Genomic DNA, 27,546 nt, shown 5'->3' with positions numbered 1-27,546 from the left:
CACAGTTGCAAACCACTGAGCCTGTGCACATGAGAGGATTAGGCTTGTGATGAATTTCAAGAGTTTGGTTTTTGACAAGTCAGTGAGGGATACGGAAAATTAGTGACTAGTGATGTAGATGGAAAACGAATAGAGTGCATGTCTGGAAGCTAAGTGACATAAATGTTTTATAATGGAATAAGTCATCTGTGAGAATGAATTCATTAGAATTGTCAATGTGGAAATTATTGGTGATTTTGACCAGAACAGTGATTTGACACTGGTGGAGTCATAGTTGGAGTTATTTTAAAGCAAATGGGAAGACAGGTGGGAATGTAACATGGTGCAGTCACCGTGGAAAACAGATAGTTCCTCAAAAGGTTAAATGAAGAATTATCAATGACCAAATAATTATACTCCTAGCTATATAGTAAAAAGAATTGAGTTCTTTTAAACTTTTGTCAATTTAGAAAATATGGAATAGTTTTAATAAAAAAAATCTTTGAACTCAAGTAGATGTACATCAGTCTTCAAAAGCATTGTTTACAATGGCAAGAAAGTTGAAACAACTTAAATGTCCATTAGACAGATGAAGGAATACTAGTCTTTTCAGAAAATAGTGGCTATTCTTTTTTGATAGTACATCAAACTTAGTAAGTAGTAACTTATAAAAAAACTAGTTGTATCTCCAGCTCTTGAAAATTGTCTAGTTCATAGTCAGCAGCTGGTACATAGTCATCTTAGCAGCAGCAGCAGCAGCATCTATCCATCTAACTTAGCATTTTTCTAAATTTTTGGACCCTCTTTTAGATTATTTTCCTTTGATTTTATTTGTCCTTGTGGATTTATTTTTTCTATGGACGCAGTTTTCTGAAAAAGATAAACTCGTGTGTCCAGCCTGTAGAAGTAGTATTACATGTACTGTTCCAGGCAATTGTTAGATACTGGAAATGTAGCAATGAAAAATCAAGTTTCTGCTCTGGTGTTTTTAATTTACCTTAGATTGTTTAACTGCTTGAAGTAAGCTTTTTCAATTAGTAGTAAAGCTGTATAAATTTGTAACTCTAGTAGATGGTAGATTAAAAATATTTTAAAATAAGTAGTCTTTGAAGATTTTTCTAGTGAAAACTATTCCATATTTTCTCATTTGACAAAGCTCAAAAATGTAGAGAATAAATTTCAACAGAAGTTTAGTCATGGCTTGATTAATTTAAACGATGTTTGTTTGGAAGGGGGATAGTTTGGGGAAGAAATGATAAATAATGTAAACGTTACCTCTACTATTTTAACACCATTGTTTATTATTTCTGAATTTTATGAAACAAATTTTGCATCTGAAATTCACTGATTTAGCTCTGTTTAAAGTAAAGGGATATGGGCCAATCTGAAAAAAATAAAAATGATAGAACAAACTCTTTAAAAATATAACAAAAAACCAACTGTCGCAAATTGCTGCTAGATGTCTTGCCAGTTTCAGCTGATCCAAGTGCAGTTATTTTTATTTTATGAGTGAAGCCAAGGATTGCTAGTAAAGTACTATCTTTTCTGGTGACTTTTACATGTTTACTTTTAAATTTGAAATTATTCTGGTAATGTTTCTGTTAACTTCACTGATAAGAAGAATTGTATTATTGAGTCAATCAGAATAGGCATTTTATATACAAAACTTTTATAGACATTTTGGGTATTATTTGTCATTAGTCAATATATCTTAAATTTAAAGCATTTTTGTTTCTCTAAGGGAAATATATTGATATTTAGGAGGAAAACATTAGAATTCATTGTTCAGCTTGGGTTTGAAGAATGTATGGAATTAATTTGTGGTTCATAGTTTGGTCAGAAAATAAGGTCATGTTCCTGCATTAGCATTCTGAACAGTTGATATCAATCCAACAAAAATCATGCCAAATTAAATGTAGCATTTAAAAAATAATGTTGAAAATTGTTCTTGTAATGTTTGAGTCCTTTTAATCAATTAATTGCTTTTTTGCTACAATAATTGTAGACAGCTGAAGGGCAATCAACTAAAATACTCCATTTTACTTAAGCATTTTAGATTATAGAACTGTACTTTGAAACAGCAGCATTGTGTATACCAGTTTTAGGAGCATCCAAGAAATAAAGCCTTATATAAAAACTTACTGTTATAAAATTTGAGAATAATTTATTGATTCCTAAGATTATCAAGAGGTTATCATGCTTAGAATTGTAGCTTTTCAGTTGAATAAGTTCGATATGACATAAAGGTAATTTTTTTAAATGTTATCTTTGATTTCACATTTAAGTTGGAAGAATATATCCATTTCATAAGAATAAAGGTGACTTTATTAGTCATTAGTAAGCATGAATTATTAGTAAACATGAGCAGAATACCTTTTTTTTAAAGTAACACCTTTATTTTGGAATAGTTTTAGATTTACAGGAAAATTCAAAGATGCTTAGTACGGAGAGTTCACATACATTTCTTACCCAGTTTTCCGTATTATTAATATCTTACACTATCACAGTACATTTGTCAAAACTGGGAAGCCGATGTTGGTGCATTATGGTTAAGTTACAGATTAATTTCATGACATTTTTTTGTAACAGGATCCAAAGCAGAGTACCACATGGCATTTAGAAAAGTATAATTTTTGAGTATGTAGAAATAATATGCTGTGAGTTTCAGGGAAGTGAACGCATACACATACATACATATACATATACATATAGTTTCGTTAGCATCTAGGTTAATCCTTGTTATGGAGCAGGCACTGAGTAAGTATTTGCATGCTTGAATGAGTGTGTGGAACATACCATGAGATTATATACTTTGAAAGTAAAGCCCTTGGGTCTGTTTCCCTCCTAGAACTAAACAAGTTCTGTTGAATCCGTGTTTCTTCACAGCTTTCTTTAAAAGTATAGATTGGTAGAAATCTTAGAAATGATTGAACTAAAGCTGATTGAATAAATTAGTAAAGATAGAATGAGGTTAAAATATGGATATATTTTTTACAGAATATATGAACCATTTTATGAGTATGGAACTATTATAGCTACATAGCTTTTGCCTTTTTAAACAGTATTATTAACAAAAAGGAGTTAAATAAAAGTAAAGTATTTATATTCTGTGTATGATCTTACTAGACTAACATATTCAACCTTTATACCATGGATAATCTGTTACAGCTGTTTTTGTAGCACCTGTTTTCCTGCTTAGTAATTAAATTTCCTGAATCTTAAAATTGGCCTTGTTTCCATCAATTCATCATAATAATGACAGGTTATTGCCATTTAATACTAATTTGACTTAATATTTTTATATTGTTTCATAGCTTACTGAAATGCAAGCCGAGAGTAGTTATTACAGCCCTCAAAAAGTAAAATCTAAGGAAGTATTGTGTTGGGAACAAGAAGGAACTACAGTTGAGGTAATCCATCAACATTGGATGTACTTTCAGAAATCTTTAAAATGGTCTTTAAGGTTAATATTTAATAAATACAGGTTTTTAAAATTATAAATAGTATATTTAAAATTATATTTATAGCTTTGTATTTCTATTTTGGTGATCAGTAGTAGTGACTGAAAAAAATATTCTTTAATGAAGATTTTACTGATATATGCAACATTAGTTTATTCTTTCATTTGACTTGTGTGTGCTCATATGTATTTGTGGATTAATGTTCTTCTTCAAGTGCCAGTCATTGAGGATACAAAATTGTCAGGATACAGACAAATTAGATGCTTCTTTTTTTATAGGGTTTGTAATCTGAGGAGAATAAATTTGGAAAGGTCGTAACCCTAAACATGTCTCAGCTGATTTAGAAATTCTGCAAGGAAAGCCTGTAACATTTTTGTTGAAATTTAAGTTCATAATCCTTCTTTTCCTTCTATAGGCCCTTATGATGGGAGAGCCTTTCTTTGATTGCCAGATTGGTTTTGTAGGTTGCAGAGCAGTGTGCCTTAAAGGAATTATGGGTGTTAAAGATTTTGAAGAGAATATGAATAGAAGTGAGACCGTAAGTCAAAATCTCTCCGTTTCTCTTTTTTTTTTTTTGGATAGAATGCAGGGATAATGAGGTGCTTATTGAAGTGTTTAACTATACCAAAAAAATCTGTTAGACTGCTTATATCTTTGGCTTCAGAGGGGAACTTTACTGTTTTCCCCTGTAAGAAATTATAGAGCTCAGGGGGATTGAGAAAGTTGGTAGTACTTAACACCTGGACAGTAGTTCCAAATTCTTTCCAATTCATAAATGTTTCTTCTTTCTTGTTTATGGCAGCTACTTGGAGTTCCTCTTTGGTTTGTTAAAATGTTCTTTGCCAAAATAGGCAGTGAAAACGGAGACAGCATTCCTTGTCTTTTTACAGAACTTCTAGTTGTAATCGTTTCTGTTGACTACTGAATTGGTGTTACAAAACCAATGTTTTATTTTCTTTAACAATTTTCCTCCTGTCCAAAAATGTTGCATTTATTTTCAGGAAGCCTGTTTCTTTGTTTGTGGTGAAAATTTGAATATAAAAGGTTTGACATACCTTACAAATTCATTGTTTGATTACCGAAGCCCAGAAAATAATGGTACTCGTGCAGAATTTATCTTGGATGCAGCTACTCATAAGGTCAGAGCATGTATTTTTGAGCTGAATTCTAGGTTGTGCTGGGGTGGAATACTTGAGCTTGCCATGTTTCTTTCCCAGTAATCTACTCTGAATGCTAGTTGTTTATTCAAAACATCTAGAATATTTTTATACAGCTTCTGTATCTATTAGTTTATTTATCCATTCCCTACTGTTAAAATAGTCATGGCGAAAAGATGTAGAATTATTTGTTTTCATTTCAGTTACTTTTGAAGTATGGGATTAATGAAAAGAAGTGAATAATTTCACATTTTACTTTATGTTTGTCTTAGTCTTATTTGAATTTTTCATATAAGATTATATTAATGTACTTTTTATGGAATAAATTTAAAATTCAAAAAATGTACTGAAAATTAGTGTAATAGGCTTAGTGATTTACACTGCTCCTACAGAGTTAATTTTATAGTTGAAATAAAGAATTTAATTTTGACCTGCATAATTAATATACATTTAAAGATATTTTAGTATTTTTTAGTGTTTGAACTGTTTCATATAAGTGTACTGAAATATTAATGATTGACTGTATTTGAGAGTTTATATTAGACAGTTTTGTGACGGTGATAAAGGTTAAGACCATACTGCCCTATTCCATTGTAGGTATTCATTAACTGATATTTTTGACAAAGTGGTGAAATTGTCTAGTAGAATTATAGATGTCCTTTTGTGTGGTCTATAGTAGAGGTAATATTGCCTTTTTTAGAAGTAAATTCTTTGGGTAACCTCTGTTCTTCCTTCTGTTTTGGTAATCTTTTGAGTTGGTACATATTCTCCATAAGGATATATGTCTGATTCTTGACCTGTCAGGTTTTTAACCCAGGAGTCTGTTCTATACAATGTGTGTTCTGTTCACTTTGCTTTGTTGGCAGGAGACATATACTGAGATAGCTGGAATGCAAAGGTTTGGGGCATTTTATATGGATTACCTGTATACAATGGAGAACACCACTGGCAAAGGTACTGGTTTCTTTCCTTTATGTTTGGTTTTGCTTGAACAACAGAAATAGGACTTCTTTAGCATCAATTGGTCCTGGATTGATTGCATTCTGTAACATCAGAGTTATCTTTTGTTAGTCTGGGGAATAATTTAATGTCATGTTAGAATTGTCTTAGATTCTTAACATTTTTAGTCCTTTCTTTGTGTAGCTGATTGAAAATACTATATTTTATATTCAGTTCAGTCACTCAGTTGTGTCCGACTCTTTGCAATCCCATGAATTGCAGCACGCCAGGCCTCCCTGACCATCACCAACTCCTGGAGTTTATCCAAACTCATGTCCATTGAGTCGGTGATGCCATCCAAACTAGAATTAGTTTGTAATATGTACCACATATTAAAAATTTTGATAGATCAAATTTCATGTTGTCAAAGAGCATGAACATTTCCTTTTCTGTATTTAAATACATTTTGGAGGTTATTTAGATCCTTTTATTACAAAAAGAGCTTGTCACTGTTTATAATAGCCAGGGCATGGAAGCAACCTAGATGCCCATCAGCAGACGAATGGATAAGGAAGCTATGGTACATATATACACAATGGAATATTACTCAGCCATTAAAAAGAATTCATTTGAATCAGTTCTAATGAGATAGATTAAACTGGAGCCCATTATGCAGAATGAAGTAAGCCAGAAAGATAAAGACCAATACAGTATACTAACACATAGATATGGAATTTAAAAAGATGGTAATGATAACCCTATATGCAAAACAGAAAAAGAGACACAGATGTACAGAACAGACTTTGGGACTCTATGGGAGAAGGTGAGGGTGGGATGTTCTGAGAGAACAGCATTGAAACAAGTATACTATCAAGGGTGAAACAGATCACCAGCCCGGGTTGGATGCATGAGACAAGTGCTCAGGTCTGGTGCACTGGGAAGACCCAGAGGGATGGGATGGAGAGGGAGGCATGAGGGGGGATCGGGATGGGGAACACATGTAAATCCATGGCTGATTCATGTTAATGTATAGCAAAAACCACTACAATATTGTAAAGTAATTAGCCTCCAACTAATAAAAATAAATGGGAAAAAAAAAAGAGCTTGTTGTTTCAAACAAAAAAGTAGAAATATATTTTTCTAGAAATTATGGACACAGTCTTATTATGTTTCATTCATTATATTAACAATCAAATGATTTCAGGAATTTAACTACACTGTGTTGTGCTTATCCTGATTCTTTTTCATATTGAAAACTTAGTCAAAATAGGGTCACCATGTTTTGTTAATTTTTCATATTTTAATACATGATCTGTTTGTGTTAGATGATGAATTAGATATTGTGAATGTAAAGAAGAGCAAGGCATTTCTCAAGAAAGCAATAAATAGTATTTATACACTTAAATAAGTGATTTGAATATAGCATGTTAGAGATAGTAATATAAACAGACAGCTAAAAGAGGTCCAGGTGAGAAAGGGATTACCTTGTCTGTGGTGTTGAAGACTTCACAGAGGAGTTGATCTTGAAGGATTGTTAAGGTTTGTTAGATGAAAACAGAAGGCAAGAGCGGTAATTTTCTGCTTCTTCATTTCAAAATGGATTTCTAAATGTCGGTGTTTTCATTGGGCAAATCTTGGATTCACTTCTTTCCCTAAACTCTTCTTGAAGTAATCTTATTCTTTTTCATGGGTTGGGTACCTTCTATATGTTGTTGAAGCCCATATTTGTATTTTTGGTCCATACTTTTTAAGATGTAGAATTAAATATATGCCATGCACAATTGACCCTTTCACTTCTGTGTCTCATACGTATCTCAGAATCGAATGTGAAAATTGAATCGTTGATACCCTCATGTCCACAGTCAATGGGATCTTGAGTTGGACATGACTGAGTGACTAACATACACACACATATCCACCTTCTACTTTTCTCCTATTTTCATGATTCTGTTGCTCTTGTATACTTAGTCGTGTCTGACTCTTTGTGACCCTATGGATTGTAGCCCTCCAGGCTCTGTCCGTGGAACTTTCCAGTCAATAATAGTGGAGTGGGTTGCCATTTCCTACTCTAGGAGATCATTCCAACCCAGGGATTCAACCCATATCTCTTGTGTCCCCTGCATTGGTAGGCAGATTCTTTACCAGTGTGCCACCTGGGAAACCCATTTTCATGGTTTTCTTGTTGGAATATTTACCTGCTCTCTTCTAGTTGTGCAAGCCAGAAATTTGAGAATCATCCATCACACTTTCTCTCCTAGCAGCCAACCCTTCAGAACATTTCATCACATCTTATCTATAGACTCTCTCTTGAATCTATCTTTTCTTAAGGTCCACCATTGATGCTCTCATCCAGTCTTTTATCATCTCTAGATTCTAGTAGTTTTTTCACTGGCTTTCTCTTTCTACTCTTGCCCTCCTATGATCCATACTGCAATCAGACTGGTTTAATTCTGTGCTTAAAATCCTCACTGCCTTTGCATTGCTTTATTTAAAAATAAAATTCAAATAGTTGACCCAGTTTTGGTCTTGAGTTACTTGATAGGTAGTGATAATCATTACAGAAGATAGAGACAAAAAAGGAAGATTTTTGGAGGAAAAGATGTGTTTTGAGGTACCCGTGGACACTGGTAGAGATGTTTCAGGTTTCTCCTGAAACACTGGTATGGAACTGCTGGTAATCTGAAATGGTATAAAATGAGGAAGCAGTTACCTTAGTGCAGACCTTGTTAATAAATGCATGAAATAAATGAAGATAAAGCTCGGATGTTCACAGACACTGTTCACAGCTAGGACAGCTTGACACTGAGATCCTGAATGTAGTTCCTGGGGAAGGAGCTTGCTGGAGCCCCCTCTCTATGCCGGGGTCGCATGTGAAATGCTTCACTGCGAGACAAATGGTGAATGCTGTTTTCACCTTTTTATGTAAAAGTAAAAATTCTCTTCACATTTCTTTTGATTAGGGGAACAGGTATTAATGTAGATTTTCCGTAAAAGAAAAGTGGCCTAAAGCTAACTTTTGAAAAGCAAGGGATAATTGTATATGAAAGTGCAATTCCAAAGTCTCTGTTCTGAGAGCTTTGCAAATTTTTATTGTGTTGTAGCTGCCAAAAGTAAGCTGGTAGGTTTCTTCATGTTTAGTATGGTGTCTTCTGCAGGTGCTGTCTGTTTGGTATTTTCTGAGGAGGCGAAGTTTGAAGTAGTCTGCCTTTGAAGTAAAAGAAACCTCACACTGAAAATTTTGTTTTTTGTATATATTTGTTTTTAAAATTTTTACAAGATTGACACATGATTTTATATTTACATAGGGTGCATATTTATTTTCTGACTGACGTGCTGGTAGTTTGTTAACTTTTGAATTTTTCATATACTTCATTGCTGTGAATAATATGCATTGTTGTATATCTTAATCTTTAACTTTTTAAACAAAATGTTACATCATAACATACAAACAGGTTCTGTACATTTGTGTACAGAATAGCAAAGAAATATAAGCACCTTTGTATTTCCCACATAAGTTGAATAACAGGATGATGTCAATATTGCTAGCCCCCTGTGTGTTCCATTTCCATCAAGTCTCCTTCCCTCACTGTAGGAAACTGCTGTTTTGAGATTGGTGGGCACCGTTTTGGTTTACTCCTTACACAGATACTTTCTCAGGTGTGTGACCAGATAATTTTTTTCAGAAAAATAATAAAAATCCACTGCTGATTTAACTTGTGAATGTCACATGTACATTAAAAATACGTTCTTTCATTCACCCAACAATCTGTTCATTTTCTCATTGCCTGCTTTTTGGTAGCTGCTTTCCTATGTTTTTTTTCTCATTGTGAATCTATATTCATTTATAATATAGTGATGGTGATAATAATAGCTAGTATTTGTTGAACGGTTTTAAATGGAAGGCACTCTTCTAGGAGTTTTACATATATTAGCTTATTTAATCTTTTTATTAATCCTGTTAGGTAGATAATAATATTCCCATTTTCCAGATGAGGAAACGGCCAGTCCTATGCAGATTTCATAACTTGGCCAAGATCACACAGTGTATATGTGGGATTTGAACCCAGTTAGTTTAACTCTACAGCTTGCATTTGTCACTGCTCTGATCAGATTTTCTTCTTTCTTGGATTACTTGAAACAGGAAATTTGTGGAATTTTTAGTATTTATAAACCTAAGGAAAATATTTTGAATTATCAAGAGGTTAATTTTGAATTCTTCAAAGAAATATTTTATCTAAGATTCTTGGTTTGTTGTGATTTGACATTTATTTGTTTCTATAGTTCAAATTTGGCTTCCCTTGTGGCTCAGATGGTAAAGAATCTGCCTGCAATGCAGGAGACCTGGGTTCAATTCCTGGATTGAGAAGATCCCCTGGAGAAGGGAATGGTTACCCACTCCAGTATTCTGGCCTGGAGAATTCCATGGACTGTATAGTCCACGGGGTCTCAGAGCTGGACACGACTAAGTGACTTTCACTTTCATCTCTGAAATGAGAAGATTGAATGGAAGGACGTGTGTTCATCTTCTCTTGCAAGAACTCCAAAATTACAACTCGCTGCTGAACAACCATCAAGGGAGAATGTTGGATCCCACCAAAGAAATACACCCCATGTTCAAGGGCAAAGAAGCCTCAGCAAGATGGTTAAGTTAAGTCACTCAGTTGTGTCTGACTCTTTGTGACCCCGTGGGCTGTAGCCCACCAGGCTCCTCTGTCCGTGGGATTCTCCAGGCAAGAATACTGGAGTGGGTTGCCATTTCCTTCTCCAGGGGATCTTCCCAACCCAGGGATCGAAGTCAGGTCTCCCACATTGCAGGCAGACGCTTTAACCTCTGAGCCACTAGGGAAGCCCAGCAAGATGGTAGGAGAGGTGAACTCACATTTAGAATCAAACCCCATACCCACCCGAGATGCTTGGAGTGCTCAAACAAAACCTTGTGTGCACTAGGAGACTCCACAGAGACTGAGCCAGACCTGCCTTTGAGTGTTTGACTGTCCCCTGTGGAGGAATGGGTCAGCAGTGGCCTGCCCCAGGGGCAGGAGCTCTGGGTGCAGCAGACCTGGGTATGGCATAAGCCCTCTTGGAGGAGGTCGCCATTAACTCCACCATAGAGCCGCCAGAACTTACACAGGACTGGGGAAACAGTCTCTTGGAGGACACAAACAAAACCTTGTGCACACCAGGACCCAGGAGAGAGGAGAAGTGACCCCAAAAGAGACTGACCCAGACTTGCTCATGAGTGTCCAGGAGTCTCCAGCAGAGCCGTGGGTTGGCCATGGCCTGGTGCAGATTCGGGGGCACTGAGTGTGGCAGTGCATGCATGGGACCTTTTGAAGGAGGTCGCCATTATCTTCCTTATCTCTACCGTAGTTTGGCCTCAGGTCAAACAACTGGGAGGGAACATAGCCTCTGCCCATCAACAGAAAATTGGATTAAAGATTTACTGAGCATGGCCCTGCCCATCAGAACAAGACCCAATTTCCCCCTTAGTCAGTCTGTTCCATCAGGAAGCTTCCATAAGCCTCTTATTCTTAACAGAATGAAAACCACAATCACAGAAAACTAATGAAATTGATCACATGGGCCACAGCCTTGGCTAATTCAATGAAGCCATGAGCCATGCTGTGTACGGCCACCCAAGGTGGCTGGGTCCTGGAAGAGTTCTGATAAAACGTGGTCCCATGGAGAAGGGAATGGCAAGCACTTCAGTATTCTTGCCTTGAGAACCCCATGAACAGTATGAAAAGGCAAAATGATACGACACTGAAAGTGAACTCCCCAGGTCGGTAGGTGCCCTAAATGCTACGGGAGATTGGTGGAGAAATAACTCCAGAGAAGAGATGGAGTCAAAGCAAAAACAACACCCAGCTGTGGATGTGACCAGTGATGGAAGTAAAGTCTGATGCTGTAAAGAACAATATTGCATAGGAACCTGGAATATTAGGTCTGTGACTCAATGCAAATTGGGAGTGGTCAAACAGCAGGTGGCAAGAGTGAACCATCGACATTTTCAGAATCAGTGAACTAAAATGGGCTGGAAAGGGTGAATTTAACTACTGTGAGCAAGAATCCCTTAGAAGAATTGGAGTAGCCCTCAGAGTCAACAAGAGTCTGAAATACAGTACTTGGGTGCAGTCTCAAAAACAACAGAATGATTTCTGTTCACTTCCAAGGCAAACTACTCAATATCCCAGTAATCCAGGAGTGTGCCCCATCCAGTAATGCTGAAGAAGCTGAAGGTGAATGTTTCTATGAAGACCTACAAGACCTCCTAGAACTAACACCCAAAAAAGGTGTCCTTTTCATTATAGGAGACTGGAATGCAAAAGTAGGAAGTCAAGAGATAGCTGGAGTAACAGGCAAATTTGGCCTTGGAGTACAGAATCAGTTCAGTTCAGTTGCTCAGTCGTGTGTGACTCTTTGTCACCCCGTGAATCGCAGCACGCCAGGCCTCCCTGTCCATCATCAGCTCCCGGAGTTTACTCAAACTCATGTCCATCGAGTTGGTGATGCCATCCAGCCATCTCATCCTCTGTTGTCCCCTTCTCCTCCTGCCCGCAATCCATCCCAGCATCAAGGTCTTTTCCAATGAGTCAATTCTTCACATGAGGTGGCCAAAGTATTGGAGTTTCAGCTTCAGCATCAGTCCTTCCAGTGAACACTCAGGACTGATCTCCTTTAGGATGGACTGGTTGGATCTCCTTGCAGTCCAAGGGACTCTCAAGAGTCTTGCCTACCACCACAGTTGAAAAGCATCAATTCTTTGGCTCTCAGCTTTCTTCACAGTCCAACTCTCACATCCATACATGACCACTGGAAAAACCATAGCCTTGACTAGACAGACCTTTGTTAGCAAAGTAATGTCTCTGCTTTTTAATATGCTATCTAGGTTGGTCATAACTCTCCTTCCAAGGAGTAAGCATCTTTTAATTTCATGGCTGCAGTCACCATCTGCAGTGATTTTGGAGTCTGACACTGTTTCCACTGTTTCCCCATCTAATTCCCATGAGGTGATAGGACCAGATGCCATGATCTTTGTTTTGTGAATGTTAAGCTTTAAGCCAACTTTTTCACTCTCCTCTTTCACTTTCATCAAGAGGCTTTTTAGTTCCTCTTAACTTTCTGCCATAAGGGTGGTGTCATCTGCATATCTGAGGTTATTGATATTTCTCCTGGCAATCTTGATTCCAGCTTGTTCTTCTTCCAGCTCAGTGTTTCTCATGATGTACTCTGCATATAAGTTAAATAAACAGGGCGACAATATACAGCCTTGACGTACTCCTTTTCCTATTTGGAACCAGTCTGTTGTTCCATGTCCAGTTCTAACTCTTGCTTCCTGACCTGCATACAGGTTTCTCAAGAGGTGGGTCAGGTGGTCTGGTATTCCCATCTCTTTCAGAATTTTCCACAGTTTATTGTGCTCCACACAGTCAAGGGCTTTAGCATAGTCAATAAAGCAGAAATAGATGTTTTTCTGGAACTCCCTTGCTTTTTCTATGATCCAGCAGATGTTGGCAATTTGATCTCTGGTTCCTCTGCCTTTTCTAAAACCAGCTTGAACATCTGGAAGTTCATGATTAAGGTATTGCTGAAGCCTTGCTTGGAGAATTTTGAGCATTACTTTACTACTGTGTGAGATGAGTGCAATTGTGAAATAGTTTGAACATTCTTTGGCATTGCCTTTCTTTGGGATTGGAATGAAAACTCACCTTTTCCAGTCCTGTGGCCACGGCTGAGTTTCCCAAATTTGCTGGCATATTCAGTGCAGCACCTTCACAGCATCATCTTTCAGGATTTGAAAGAGCTCAACTGGAATTGCATCACCTTCACTAGCTCTGCTCGTAGTGATGCTTCCTAAGACCCACTTGACTTCACATTCCAGCATGTCTGGCTGTCGGTGAGTGATCACACCATCGTTATTAGCTGGATCGTGAAGATATTTTTTGTACAGTCTTCCGTGTATTCTTGCCACCTCTTCTTAATATCTTCTGCTTCTGTTAGGTCTATACCATTTCTGTCCTTTATTGAACCCATCTTTGCATGAAATCTTCCCTTGATATCTCTAATTTTCTTGAAGGGATCTCTAGTGTTTCCCATTCTGTTGTTTTCCTCTGTTTCTTAGCATTGATTGCTGAGGAAGGCTTTCTTATCTCTCCTTGCTGTTCTTTGGAACTCTGCATTCAAATGGATATATCTTTCCTTTTCTCCTTTGCTTTTCGGTTCTCTTCATTTCACAGCTATTTGTAAGGCCTCCTCAGACAACCATTTTACCTTTTTGCATTTCTTTTCCATGGTAATGGTCTTGATCCCTGTCTCCTGTACAATGTCACGAACTTCCGTCCATAGTTCATCAGGCTCTCGGTCTATCAGATCTAGTCCCTTAAATCTATTTCTCAGTTCCACTGTATAGTTATAAGGAATTTGATTTAGGTCATACCTGAATGGTCTAGTGGTTTTCCCTACTTTCTTCAATTTATGTCTGAATTTGGCAATAAGGAGGTTGTGATCTGAGCCACAGTCAGCTTCTGTTCTTGTTTTTGCTGACTGTATAGAGCTTCTCCATCTTCCGATGCAAAGTATAATCAATCTGATTTTGGTGTTGACCATCTGGTGATGTCCATGTGCAGAGTCTTCTCTTGTGTTGTTGGAAGAGGGTGTTTGCTATGACCAGTGTGTTCTCTGGGCGAAACTCTTATTAGCCTTTGCCCTGCTTCATTCTGTTCTGCAAGGCCAAATTTTCCTGTTACTCCAGGTGTTTCTTGACTTCCTACTTTTGCATTCTAGTCCCCTATCATGAAAATGACATCTTTTTTGGGTGTTAGTACTAAAAGGTCTTGTAGGTCTTCAAGTATAGAAGACTTGGAGTACAGAATGGACCACAGGGCAAAGCCTAACAGAGTTTTGCCAAGAGAACGAGAAATGGAAAGACACACACATCTGAATGCAAAGTTCCAAAGAATGTCAAGGAGAGATAAGAAAGCCTTCCTCAGTGATCAGTGCAAAGGAATAGAGGAAAACAACAGAATGGGAAAGACTGGAGATCTCTTCAAGAAAATTAGAGATACCAAGTGAACATTTCATGCAAAGATGGGTTTGATAAAGGACAGAAGTGGTATGGACGTAACAGAAGCAGAAGATATTAAGGAAAAGTGGCAAGAATACACAGAACAACTATGCAAAAAAGATCTTCATGACCCAGATAACCACGATTGTGTGATAACTCACCTAGAGCCAAACCTCCTGGGATGCGAAGTCAAGTGGGCCTTAGGAATCATCACTACATACAAAGCTAGTGGAGGAGATGAAATTTAGTTGAGCTCTTTCAAACCATAAAAAATCATGCTGTTAAAAAAAAAAAAATCATGCTGTTAAAGTAGTGCACTCAATATTCCAGCCAATTTGGAAAACTCAGCAGTGGATACAGCACTGGAAAAGGTCAGTTTTCATTCCAGTCCCAAAGAAAGGCAATGCCAAAGAATGTTCAAACTATCTCACAATTGCATTCATCTCACACGCTAATAAAGTAATGCTCAAAATTCTCCAAACTAGCCTTCAACAGATGTGAACCGAGAACTTCCAGATGTTCAAGCTGGTTTTAGAAAAGGGAGAGGAACCAGAGACAAAATTGCCAACATTCGTTGGATCATTGAAAAAGCAAGAGAGTTCCCAGAAACATCTACTTCTGCTTTATTGAGTACACTAACACCTTTGACTGTGTGGATCACAACAAACTGAAAATTCTGAAAGAGATGGGAATACCAGACCATCTGACCTGCCTCCTGAGAAATCTCTATGCAGGTCAAGAAGCAACAGTTAGACCTGGACATGGAACAACAGACTGGTTCCGAATCAGGAAAGGAGGAAGTCAAGGCTGTATATTTTTACCCTGCTTGTTTAACTTTTATGCAGAGTACATCATGCGAAATGCCGGGCTGGATGAAGCACAAGCTGGAATCAAGGTTTCCAGGAGAAATATCCTCAGATATTTCTGAGAAATAACCTCAGATATGCAGATGACACCACTATTATGGGAGAAAGCGAAGAAGAACTAAAGAGCCTCTTGATGAAAGTGAAAGAGGAGAGTGAAAAAGCTGGCTTAAAACTCAGCATTCAAAAAACTAAGACACTGGCATCCGGTCCCTTCACTTCATGGCAAATAGATGGAGAAACAGTGGAAACGAAGGGAGACTTTACACTTCATGGCAAGTAGATGGAGAAACAGTGGAAACGAAGGGAGACTTTATTTTTTGGGGGGCTCCAAAATTACTGCAGATGGTGACTGCAGCCATGAAATTAAAAGGTGTTTGCTACTTAGATGAAAAGCTATAACCAACCTAGACAGCCTATTAAAAAGCAGAGATATTACTTTGCCAACAAACATCTGTCCAGTTAATGCTGCGGTTTTTTTCAGTAGTCATGTGTGGATGTTAGAGATGGAATACAAAGAAAGCTGAGTGCCGAAGAATTGATGCTTTTGAACTGTGGTGCTGGAGAAAGCTCTTGAGAGTCCCTTGGACTACAAGGAGATCCAAGCAGTCCATCCTAAAGGAAATCGGTCCTGAATATTCGTTGGAAGGACTGATTGTGATGCTGAAACTCCCAATACTTTGACAACCTGTGCGAATATCTGACTTATCAGAGAAAACCTTGATGCTTGGAAAATTGAAGGTGGGAGTAGAAGGGGACGACAAAAGATGAGATGGTTGTATGGCATCACCAAGTCGATGGACATGAGTTTGAGTAAGCTCTGGGAGTTGGTGAAGGACGGGGAAGCCTGGTGTGCTGTATTCCATGGGGTCACAAATCATTGAACATGATGGAGTGATTGAACTGATAGTCCAAATTATAAAAAAATGCTTGGGAAGATTGAAGGTGGGAGTAGAAGGGGATGACAGAGGACGAGATGGTTGGATGGCATCACCAACTCGATAGACATGGGTTTGAGTATGCTCTGCAAGTTGGTGAAGGACAGGGAAGCCTGGTGTGCTGCAGTCCATGGAGTCGCAATGCCTTGGATACAATGGAGTGACTGAACTAATAGTCCAAATTATCAAAAAATGCCCTGAATTTTATCTTAGGTATCTAAATGCCTATTAAACTAATAATTTTACAAAGTTTGTAGTGGATTCTGAAACTTGGAAAGCAGATTTGATTGGTGTACTCTAAGTTCATCATAGTAGTTACTTACTGTAAGCATTAGTAAATGCAGAGTAAGAAAAGGAGCTCGTATTATTTATTTTTGTGATGAATGATGTAGTAGTAGTTTACCCACAGTATAAAATGACATAAAAGAAAAATTCAGGTAATAAATTTTCCTTGTGCTACTGTTTGATATTAATAAGTATTCTGATAATTATTTTTTATGCTACGTGGAAGTACTCAGTGTTTTAGAAACTATTTCTTGTTAATTTACTTTAAATGCTTTTTTAAATAGTTTTAGTCTTTTTTTATTTAAGAAGTTATTCCAAATCTTTTTATGGACCTAAAGTAGATGAAAATGTAGATTACAACAGGAATGTTTTAGAGACATACGGATAAAATTGATTCTAGTTATTGGATTATGGAAAATGATGAAAGAGAGGGATCGTGCTGCATTGCCCTTTAGAATCTGGGTGCCTTGGGAGAGTGTTAATGTTAATTTGGGGGAATGTTGGAGTAGAAGGGTTCTTGTTTCCTAAATTATTCTATTTAAGGCTTAATTTTCTAGTTCCTTAATTTTCCTAGTTCCTGTGTTAAGAGCTACTTTTTTCTTTAAAGTTATGGTTTTATACAGAGACTTAAGCTCGTAAGTTGTAAGTTAAATACACGTAAACTTATAGGGGACTAGTTGGAAAAGAAAGCAGGTTAATTTCTAGTGAAAGAAGTCATACATAGAAAGAAGGGATATATATGTATATACTTCTTAAGAATGAAAGTGGAGTTCCTTGTGCAGTGGCTACTTTGGTAGCTTGCCAGTTCCTCTTCTGATGGGAAGAGGAATAATTTTTCTCTTGATAGGTATAAATATATGGGCAACGTGGGCAGTGCAGGTTCTGTTGCCTTTGGCTGTCCTGGACAGACTGGCAAGTCCTTCATTATCCTTAGGCTAACTGGATATTATCTTTACTCTTAATAAGAATAGCCGAATATTCAGGGGGCTGGAGTTACCAAACATATCGAGGGTGGGCATGGGTAAAATACCTTGCCGAAAAGATGCAGCTAGAAGTCAGTCACAGTTTTACCTTTTAGATAAATGACTGGCATCTAAATTTAAACTGCAATATAATCAAATTGCATTAACTGAAAAAAAAAATAGAATCCTCTAGACTTCATTGTTTTAGAGACAATCTGATGTCTAAAAGAAAGGTCGTCTTAGGAAGTGACATTTTTTAAAAGACGCCTAGTAGCTCCTGTAGGACTCAAAAGCAGGATATTTTCCTTGGTTTTGAATGTTTGGGTTTGCAACAAGAGTCCTTCCGATTATCTTCTAGTTGCCTCATCTTGACAGGTAACTCTAGAAATACCTAGTTTAGCTATGGAAAGTGATTTTTTTTTAAGTTAATGATAATGTTATTTAAACCTAATATATAATGTGATTCAATATTATTTATATGTATCATAAAATATATTTTAAGATTAACTTCGTATGTTTTATTTGTGACATTTATGTTTGTATATAGTCATCTTGTTAAGAATATATGAATAATATAGTTTTTTTTTGTCTGTGGTACTGAAACTAGAGATTGAACTGAACTCCTTTTTTCTGAAATGAAGGAAATATAGTTTTGAAAAAGTTATTAAAAAGTGTACATGGATGAAGAATTTTTGTCTTTAACTAAAAATAGTAAAATACTAGAAAGTTTTGCTTACCTAATTTTGTTTGAATAAATATGAGTCAATTGAAATTTACTTTATGTTATCACTTAAAATAGTGAATTTATATATTAAAACCAAATATTTAATGTAGGTGTTGGACATACTGGATAAAAAGAAATACCTATAGGTAGAGAGATTTTCTAAAGAAAATCTTGGTTCCTCTTTTATATATGGGCAGATAAGGGATTGAGGAAGTTGGCTTTCACCCTTGGAGCATAACCATAGTGATTTTATTCTGGAAAAAGTTCAAAGTGGTTAATACCTGTTGTTAATTTCCATGGTAATTATAAAACTCTCAAGTCACCTTTTCACTTGTAGTCTTAAGTAATCAATTTTTCAGTGAAACTTCTAAGATAAAATAGTAAAAATGCAACTTCTTCCAGAGTCTGACTTCCCAGTCCACCTAATAGTATTGTGTACAGAATTAGTGGGTATAGGCCAATTAAATGTTAGAGAATAATTTCTCAAGAATGACCATTTTAGTTTTATAGCAGATATTATAACATTAAATAGATAACAAGAATAGTTGTTTTTTAAAGTAACTGGTTTTTTTGTTAATAGCATCTCATCTGCATAAAGAAAAATAGATCAGCAGGGTTCTGTGTATCTACCTGATATAGGATTGTTCTTAAGGCATTAAGGTCTAAGCTGAAAAGATAAGAGTAATATTAAAATACATACTTGTTGTATCTGATTGGTGCTTAGAATATTAATATGAATTTTGGCTTCTCGTAGGTTCTGCAAATCAACAAGACTTTTCTTCAGGAAAGAGTGAAGATTTGGGGACAGTTCAGGAAAAGTCTACCAAAAGCCTTGTTATAGGTCCTCTTGATTTTCGCTTGGATAGCAGTGCAGTACACAGAATTTTAAAAATGGTGGTTTGTGCCTTGGAACATGAATACGAACCATACAGTAGACTAAAACCAGGTTTGTTTTCGCTTAATTTTGAGCCTCTTGCAAGTTGATTTGAATGATGCTTCCCTAGTAGCTCAGACGGTAAAGCATCTCACCTGCAATATAGGAGACCTGGGTTTGATCCCTGGGTCTGGACGATCCCCTGGAGAAGGAAATGGCTACCCACTCCAGTATTCTTGCCTGAAGAATTCCATGGACAGAGGAGCCTGGTGGGCTATAGTCCATGGGGTCACAAAGAGTTGTACACGACTGAGTGACTCAGACACACACACACAAATACGAATGATGTATTTAAAACAAGAGCTGATCGGACCTACATCCAAAGGTTAGTGCCTGTGAAATCACGGAACACCGTGCCATGAATGCCTGGTCTGTTCCTGAACTCATTTCTTGCAGCTCGTTTCAGTGTGTGCTCTGCCAGGCATTCTGCTGAGTGCTCGGATGGTAAACCATTCAGTACCCCAGTCATCCAGGTCTGTGCCCAACCACAGGTCCTGAGGAAGCTGAAGTTGAACGGTTCTTTGAAGACCTACAAGACATTTTAGAACTAACACCAAAAAGATATGTCCTTTTCGTCATAGGAAACTGGAATGCAAAAGTAGGAAGTCAAGAGATACCGGGAGTAAAGGCAAGTTTGGGCTTGAAGTACAAAGTGAAGAGTTTTGCCAAGAGAATGAACTGATCATAGGAAACACCCTCTTCCAACAACGTAAGAGATGACTCTGCACATGGATATCACCAGATGGTCAATACCGAAATCAGATTGATTATATTCTTTGCAGTGGAAGATGGAGAAGCTCTATACAGTCAGCAAATGCAAGACCTGGAGCTGATTGTGGCTCAGATCATGAACTCCTTATTGCCAAATTCCGACTTAAATTGAAGAAAGTCGGGAAAACCACTTGATCATTCAAGTATGACCTAAATCAAATGGTGAATGTACTGTAATTTGTGCAGTACAGTGTACCGTATGAAGTGACAAGGAGATTAAAGGGATTGGATCTGATAGAGTGCCTGAAAAACTGTGGATGGAGGTTCATAACATTGTACAGGAGGTGGTGCTCAGAACCATCCCCAAGAAAAATAAATCCAAGAAGGCAAACTGGTTGTCTGAGGAGGCCTTACAAATAACATAGAAAAGAAGAAAAGCCAAAGGCAAAGGAGAAATGGAAAGATACACGCATCTGAATGCAGAGTTCCAAAGAATGGCAAGGAGTAATAAGAAAAGCTTTCTAAGATTTGCATTTCAATGCAAAGAAATAGAGGAAAACAATAGAATGGGAAAGACTAGAGATCTCTTCAAGAAATTCAGACACACCAAGAGAACATTTCATGCAGAGATGGGCACAATAAAGGACAGAAACAGGTGGGCCTAACAGAAGCAGAAGATATTAAGAGGAGGTGGCAGGAATACATAGAAGAACTATATGAAAATAGGTCTTAATGACCCAGATAAGCACGATGGTGTGATCACTCACCTAGATCCAGACACCTTTCAGTGTGAAGTCAAGTGGACCTTAGGAAGCATCACTACGTACAAAGCTAGTGGAGGTGATAGAGTTGCAGCTGAGCTATTTAAAATGCTAAAATATCATGCTGTTAAAGTGTTGCACTCCGTGTGCCAACACATTTGGAAAACTTGGTAGTGGCCACAGGACTGTTAAAGGTCAATTTTCATTCCAGTCCCAGAGAAAGGCAGTGCCAAAGAGTGTTCAAACTATTGCACAATTGCACTCATCTCACACTCACAGTAATGCTCAACTGTGTTGAAGACTGGGCTTCAACAGTACATGCACAGAGAACTTCCAGATGTTCAAGCTGGAATTAGTAAAGGCAGAGGAACCAAAGATCAAATTGCCAACATCCGTTGGATTATAGAAAAGAGAACTCCAGGAAAGCATCTGCTTCATTGACTACACTGAAGCCTTTGACTGATTGGATCACAACAAATTGTGGAAAATTCTTCAAGAGATGGGAATACCAGACCACCTTACTTGCCCTTAATAAATCTGTATGCAGGTGAAGAAGCAACAGTTAGAATGGGACATGGAACAATGGACTGATTCCAAATTGGAAAGTGAGACTGTCTAGGCTGTATATTTTCCACCCTGTTTATTTAAGTTCTTTGCAGAGTACATCATGTGAAATTCCAGGCTGGGTGAAGCACAAGATGGAATCAAGATTGCTGGGAGTAATATCAATAACCTCAGATATGCAGGTGACAGCGTCCTTAAGGAAGGAAGTGAAGAGGAGCTAAAGAAAGTGAGAGGAGAGTAAAAAGCTGGCTTAAAAGTCAGCGTTCAAAAAATGAAGATCATGGCATCCGGTCCCATCACTTCGTGGCAGGTTGGTGGGGAAACCATGGAAACAGTGACAGCTTTTATTTTTCTGGGCTCCAAAATCAGCTGCAGATGGTGACTGGAGCCATGAAATTAAAAGACACTTTCTCTTTGGAAGAAAAGCTCTGATCAACCTAGACAGCATATTGCAAAGCAGAGACAGTACTTTGCTGACAGTGGTCCCTGTATTCAGAGCTATGGTTTTTTCACTAGTGATGCCTGAATGTGAGAACTGGACCATAAAGAAGGCCGAAAGCGGAAGTATTGATGCTTTTGAACTGTGGTACTGAAGAAGACTCTTGAGAGTCCCTTGGACTTCAAAGAGATCCAACCAGTCCATCCTAAAGGAAATCAGTCCTGAATATTCATTGGAAGGATTGATGCCGATGCTCCAATACTTTGACCACCTGATGGGAAGAGCTGACTTATAAGAAAAGACCCTGATCCTGGGAAAGATTGAAGGCAGGTGGAGAAGGGGATGACAGAGGATGAGATGGTTGGATGGCATCACTGTCTCTATGAACCTGAGTTTGAGCAAGCTCCCGTGCTGATTATGGACAGGGAAGCCTGGCATCCTGCAGTCCATGGGGTCTCAAAGAGTTGGACACTACTTGAATGACTGAACTGAACTGAGGATAGTATGTACAGAAAACGGTGTCAGCACCACATTTTGTGGAGGATGTGAGGAAGGCTAGGTTACTGATTCGTTGCTGCTAAGAATGTGAAATGGTACAGCCACTTCTAAGAACAGTTTGACAGATTTTTTAAAAACACAATACAGCTGCCATGTAGCCAGCAACTGCATTCCTGGGCATTTATCCCAGAGAAATGAAAACTAATGTCCACACAAAAAACAGTATATAACTAATTTTTATCATGTTAAAGCCAACACTGGTACGTAATTTGGGAGACTAGGGTGACTCTGTTTCATGATGTTGTCTTAGACCCAGAATTCCTTCTATCTTGTTTTCCTGCCATCTGAGGTACCTCATTTGCATGCTCAATGTTGACTCAGCATTACAATGTCTAATTTTAATCAGTAGCAGGTAAGAGAAAATGGTAGGTATGTAGTTTCATTTAATGACATGGCACAGTCATTTTATTGACCCAAACTTAGTAGTGTGTCCTTGTACCCGGCAGCCAGGTAGGCTGGAAAATATGTTCTCTAGAAGGAGTCCATACACTTGAGTTAAAATTCAGATTTTTTTTTTTTTTTTGGTAAAAAAAAAAAAGCCATTTGAATTCTCTTCCACAGTTGGCTTATGCTACACACACACACACACACACACACACACACACACACACGTGCATATACATGTTTATGTAAAATGAATTATTTGAAGCAGTTTATCATTTCAGAAATATGACGTATGTAAAGAAACTGCTGCTAAATGACTTTATACATGCAGTTCTTTTTCTGAGTAATTAGCAGTTCTCCTCCACTCTTTTTTTTTTTTAATTAGTTATTTCCTTGAAGTGTAATATATGTACTGGAAAGGACACAAAAATCTAAGGATAAAATTTTGTCAATGTTGTAAACCTAACCACATCTATATGATTAACTGTTCAGGATATGGAACCTTACCAGCACTCCAGAATATTCCTTCTTGCCCTCTTTTGATTATTACTCTGACCCCCAAGGGTAACCACTCTCCATACTTATCCTAGATTTAATGTGGCATATTTTATTAAAAATTTTTTTTTATATTTTATTTATTTTTTACTGTAGTGGGTCCATATTGCTGCACTTGGCTTTCTCTGCTTGCGGCGAGCAGGGCTACTCTTCATTGTGGTGTGCAGGCATCTGACTGCAGTGGCCTCTGGTTTTGGAGCACAGGCTCTAGACGTACAGGCTTTAGTAGTTGCGGCACACCGGTTTAGTTTCTCCATGTCGTGTGGGATCTTCCCAGATCAGAGACTGAACCCATGCTCCCTGTGTTGGCAGGCAGATTCTTAACCACTGGAGCCTGTATATCTTTTGGCATATTTTAGAACTCATGTAAATGTAAGCACACAGTGTATACTCATTTGTCATTGACTTTAGTTTACATTATGCTCATGGTATTCATTCTTCTTTCCATTTAGTATCCCATTTTGTGAATATACCATAACTTACTTGTCCATTTTACTGATGATGAGGTTTTGGTTAGTTTCTAGTTTTTGGTTATTATGATAGTGATGCTGCCGACATTCTAGTACATCCCTTTTGGTAAACATATGTATTCATTTCTGTTGGGGATTTAAGAGTAGAATCACTTAGGTAAAGTGATTATATATGTTACCTTTAGTATATATTTCCAAACTAATTTCCCAAGTGTATGTCTATCAGCACTGTAGAAGTTTAGTTGCCATTGATCAGGGGTTTGGTCAGTTATGACTTACTGCCTCTTTTTGCACAGCTCATCAGTTTATAATGGATTTTGCATTTCAAATATTGGAAAAATACAAGTAAGGTTGATGTTTTGTGACACATGAAAACTATATGAAATCTAATTTTCATTTTTTATAGGTAAAATTTTATTGGAACATAGTCATCCTCATTCAGTTATGCTTTGTCTGTGGCTGCTTTTTTACTTCAGTGGCAGAAGTGAATAATTGTGACAAACTAATACACAAAACCTAAAGTATTTTCTTTGTGGCTCTTTATGGAAAAAGTTTGCTGGTGCATACTTACCAACTTTTGTATTCTTAATCTTTTTCATTTTAGCTTTTCCAGTGGATGTGTAGTGCTACCACATTGTTACATTATTTGTGGTTATCTGGTATCTTAATGATGTTAACTAGCTTTTGATGTAACTTTTGCATTTGAATATGTTATCTTTTGTTTGTTGAAGGCTTTTTTGCCCATTTTTCCATTGGATTATTCATTTACTTTTGATTTTTAGGTGGTTGTAAATTTTTTAATATGTTGCAGGTACAAATCCTTTGTGGAGATACCTATGTCTGTCTATGTATCTGTCTGTGACAAGTATTTTCTCCTAGTCTGTTGGCTTGAATTGATATTAACTTCAGTGGTATTTTTATGAAAGGAAGCTATTGTTCTTTTAATGACAGATTAAGAATTTCTTTAAAATATTTAACATATATTTAAAAATATAAAACATACATTCTTATATAGCAAAGGCATACATTTTCTAGAGCAAAGTAATTTATTCTCGTTAAAGGAAGCACTATTTTACAGCTGCTTCCTTGTTGAAAAAGAATTTGACCTTCAAATTTGGAGAACTAATTAATAATTTAGTTAACTAAGAAAATTATTTAAAAATAATTTTTCATTGAATTTTTATTATTTCACTTTAGATATTAAAGATGAAAGTGAAACAGTGCTGAATCCTGAGGAAGTGGCATCTTTGGAGGAATATATTCCTACTCGACATACAAGTGTTACTCTCCTCAAATGTACCTTCACAATTTTCATGGCTGAATTCAATTTGCTGGATCATTTGCTACCTGTTATTATGGGGGAAAAGGTATACTTTGATATTCACTACTTGTTTTCTCATATATGCATATTGGTCCTATGATATTATAAGAGTAAATTGTGTAAGAGAGTATCTTTTATATAGTTATCCATGATGATGTTAAGCAATGTAACTATTACTGTTAATTCTTAGAAAGTAAGATGAGATGGTTAGATAGCAGTGAGTCAATGGACATGAATTTTAGCAAACTCCAGGAGATAGGAGGACAGGGAAGGACATGGAAGCCTGGCATGCTGCAGTCCATGAGGTCACAAAGAGTTGGACATGACTTAGAGACTGAACAACAACAACATATAAATAATTAAATGGGTTAACCTCAAGCCAAAGCTCTATGAAGAAATGTTGAAGTACATGGGCCTAGATATCAGACCATGTATAAGCTACGACACCTTTCAGCACTTTGCTTTATATCTGATCTCTAAGCCTTGTTTTCCTTTTCTGAGAAACAAAAGAAAATTCTAAGTTTTCATTTTGGCTGCTGGTCATCCAGTAAAGAAGCAAAAAGTCCCAGATAGATTAAGATAGTTAATTACTTGCATAGACAGCAAAAGCAAATCAGTAATCGTGTCAGCTCATCTTGTCCCTTTCAGGACAACCCTGAATCTAGGGCACCACCTGGCCTGCAGCACACATGGTAGGGTGCCCTGTTGACAGGGATTCGGCTCCATGCTGCAGCCAAGCAGTTATAGAGCCTTACGGTGTACTCTGAAAGATCGACAGCCCCCTGAATGAGGGATGCTACTGAGAAAATTGCCTGTAGCAGCATTTTTCAAGATGAGAAATTGAGCGAGAAATGATCTTCTAGCAGTTCTATTTTCCTCTGTTTTGATAATATCACAGGATGCTCTGCCATTAGGTCTGTTGTGGTTTAAGCCTTACTTTGTGGTCTACATGGATTTTAAGATTGCCAGAGTGCTGGCACTTAACAGTTCCCCCAAAGTACTTAGCTCCTAGAATGATTTAGAATATTCAATGAGATAATGTGTCTAAACCATTTTTGCACATAGTAGGATCCTAATGATTATTACTGTGTTTGTTAACACTTATTAGATGCTTAATATTTTAGGTACATAACCAATGAATTGCTTTCTGAGTCTGCTATATACATATAAAGTATTATCTGTTATTTTTAATTTATTATTTTGGGGGTTGTATTTCTTTTCATGGTGATATACTGATTACAGAAATAAAAATTGTCCTAACTTTAAATAAGAAGAGCTTGTGGAGGTATGGCAAAGAATTAAGATGCATTAATTTCATTTTGTGTATTTGGTCTCTATCAGCCACTGGTAATTTATTCATTGTGTTTCTGGGTAAAGAGATCATGTGGGAAAATTTTAGTGGAGAAAAATTAAGATATGTTAGTATAGACATGAATTTTAAAGTAACTATGATTAATAAGTTGAAGAAAGAAACAAAAAACTAGAATTCTAGAGTTCAAAAGATTTCACTCTATTAAAAAAAGAACAAAGTGAAATTCTGGAACTGAGACCAGTAACACAAGCTAGAAAAAAGAGGATGAAAAAAGATACACCATTTAATTGCTAATCAAAGGAAGGATAGAATGACTATTTTACACTTGATCTTAGCCAAAAGGCTGAGAAGCAATGAATGACTATTTTAGAATCAGAAAATGTAGAGCTTAAGACAAGAGTTATGAGTAGAGATAAAAATAGTCATTCCATATGATAAATGTTGACTCAAAGGGTGAACAATAGATAATTATCAGATGATATGTTGAATGAAAGAAGTAGACATAAGTATATACTTATGTGTGATTCTGTTCAAGTGAAGTTGACAAACAGAACTAATCTGTGATGATCAAGGTGAGAATATTGGCCACCCCTGGTGGGGCCCTACTAGTGTGCTTGAAATGTGTGGTGATAACACACATGGAAATTTGTTGAGCTGTATGTTTAAAATTTCTATGCTTTACTGTATATTATATCTCAGTGAAGGTGAAGTGGCTCAGTTGTGTCCGACTCTCTGTGACCCCATGGACTGTAGCCTGTCAGGCTCCTCCATCCATGGGATTCTCCAGGCAAGAATAGTGGAGTGGGTTGCCATTTCCTTCCCCAGGGGATCTTCCTGACCCAGGGATCAAACCCTGGTGTCCCACACTGCAGGCAGACTCTTTACTGTCTGAGCCACCAGGGGCTCCTATATTTTAGTAATCCAAAATAAAGTCCTTTAATATAATAATTGCTCAATAAATGATGGTTTACAAATTATTAGTGAGTCAGAAAAGAAGAATTGTATGTCCAGCTTAGTTTTAGGCACAGTTCCTCAGTAATGGCTCTATTGACCTTTTGGGCTATGGAAGTGTCACATAGCACTTACTGTCTTTAGCCAATGCCTGCTAAATGCCAGTTGGTTCCCCTATTCTTGTGATGATGAAAGATGGACAAAACAGATTGCT

General features: G+C 37.1%; 1 protein-coding gene across 10 annotated transcripts in view; it reads left to right on the top strand.

The window, feature by feature from the left end:
- Positions 1-27,546, top strand: part of VPS13B (vacuolar protein sorting 13 homolog B) — a 771,473-nt gene that overhangs the window by 79,048 nt on the left and 664,879 nt on the right. For all 10 annotated transcript variants that reach the window (XM_061123681.1, XM_061123682.1, XM_061123678.1 and 7 more), the window contains 6 exons: positions 3,294-3,389; positions 3,856-3,978; positions 4,442-4,579; positions 5,464-5,551; positions 19,127-19,318; positions 24,946-25,115. In XM_061123681.1, coding sequence (XP_060979664.1) covers positions 3,294-3,389; positions 3,856-3,978; positions 4,442-4,579; positions 5,464-5,551; positions 19,127-19,318; positions 24,946-25,115 — 807 coding nt within the window. The remainder of the gene's footprint in view (positions 1-3,293; positions 3,390-3,855; positions 3,979-4,441; positions 4,580-5,463; positions 5,552-19,126; positions 19,319-24,945; positions 25,116-27,546) is intronic.

This window comes from Dama dama, chromosome 21 (assembly GCF_033118175.1).
Source record: "Dama dama isolate Ldn47 chromosome 21, ASM3311817v1, whole genome shotgun sequence".
Lineage (NCBI taxonomy): Eukaryota > Metazoa > Chordata > Mammalia > Artiodactyla > Cervidae > Dama > Dama dama.
The sequence above is the reverse complement of the archived record's forward strand: the minus strand, read 5'-3'. Positions and strand labels throughout refer to the sequence as shown.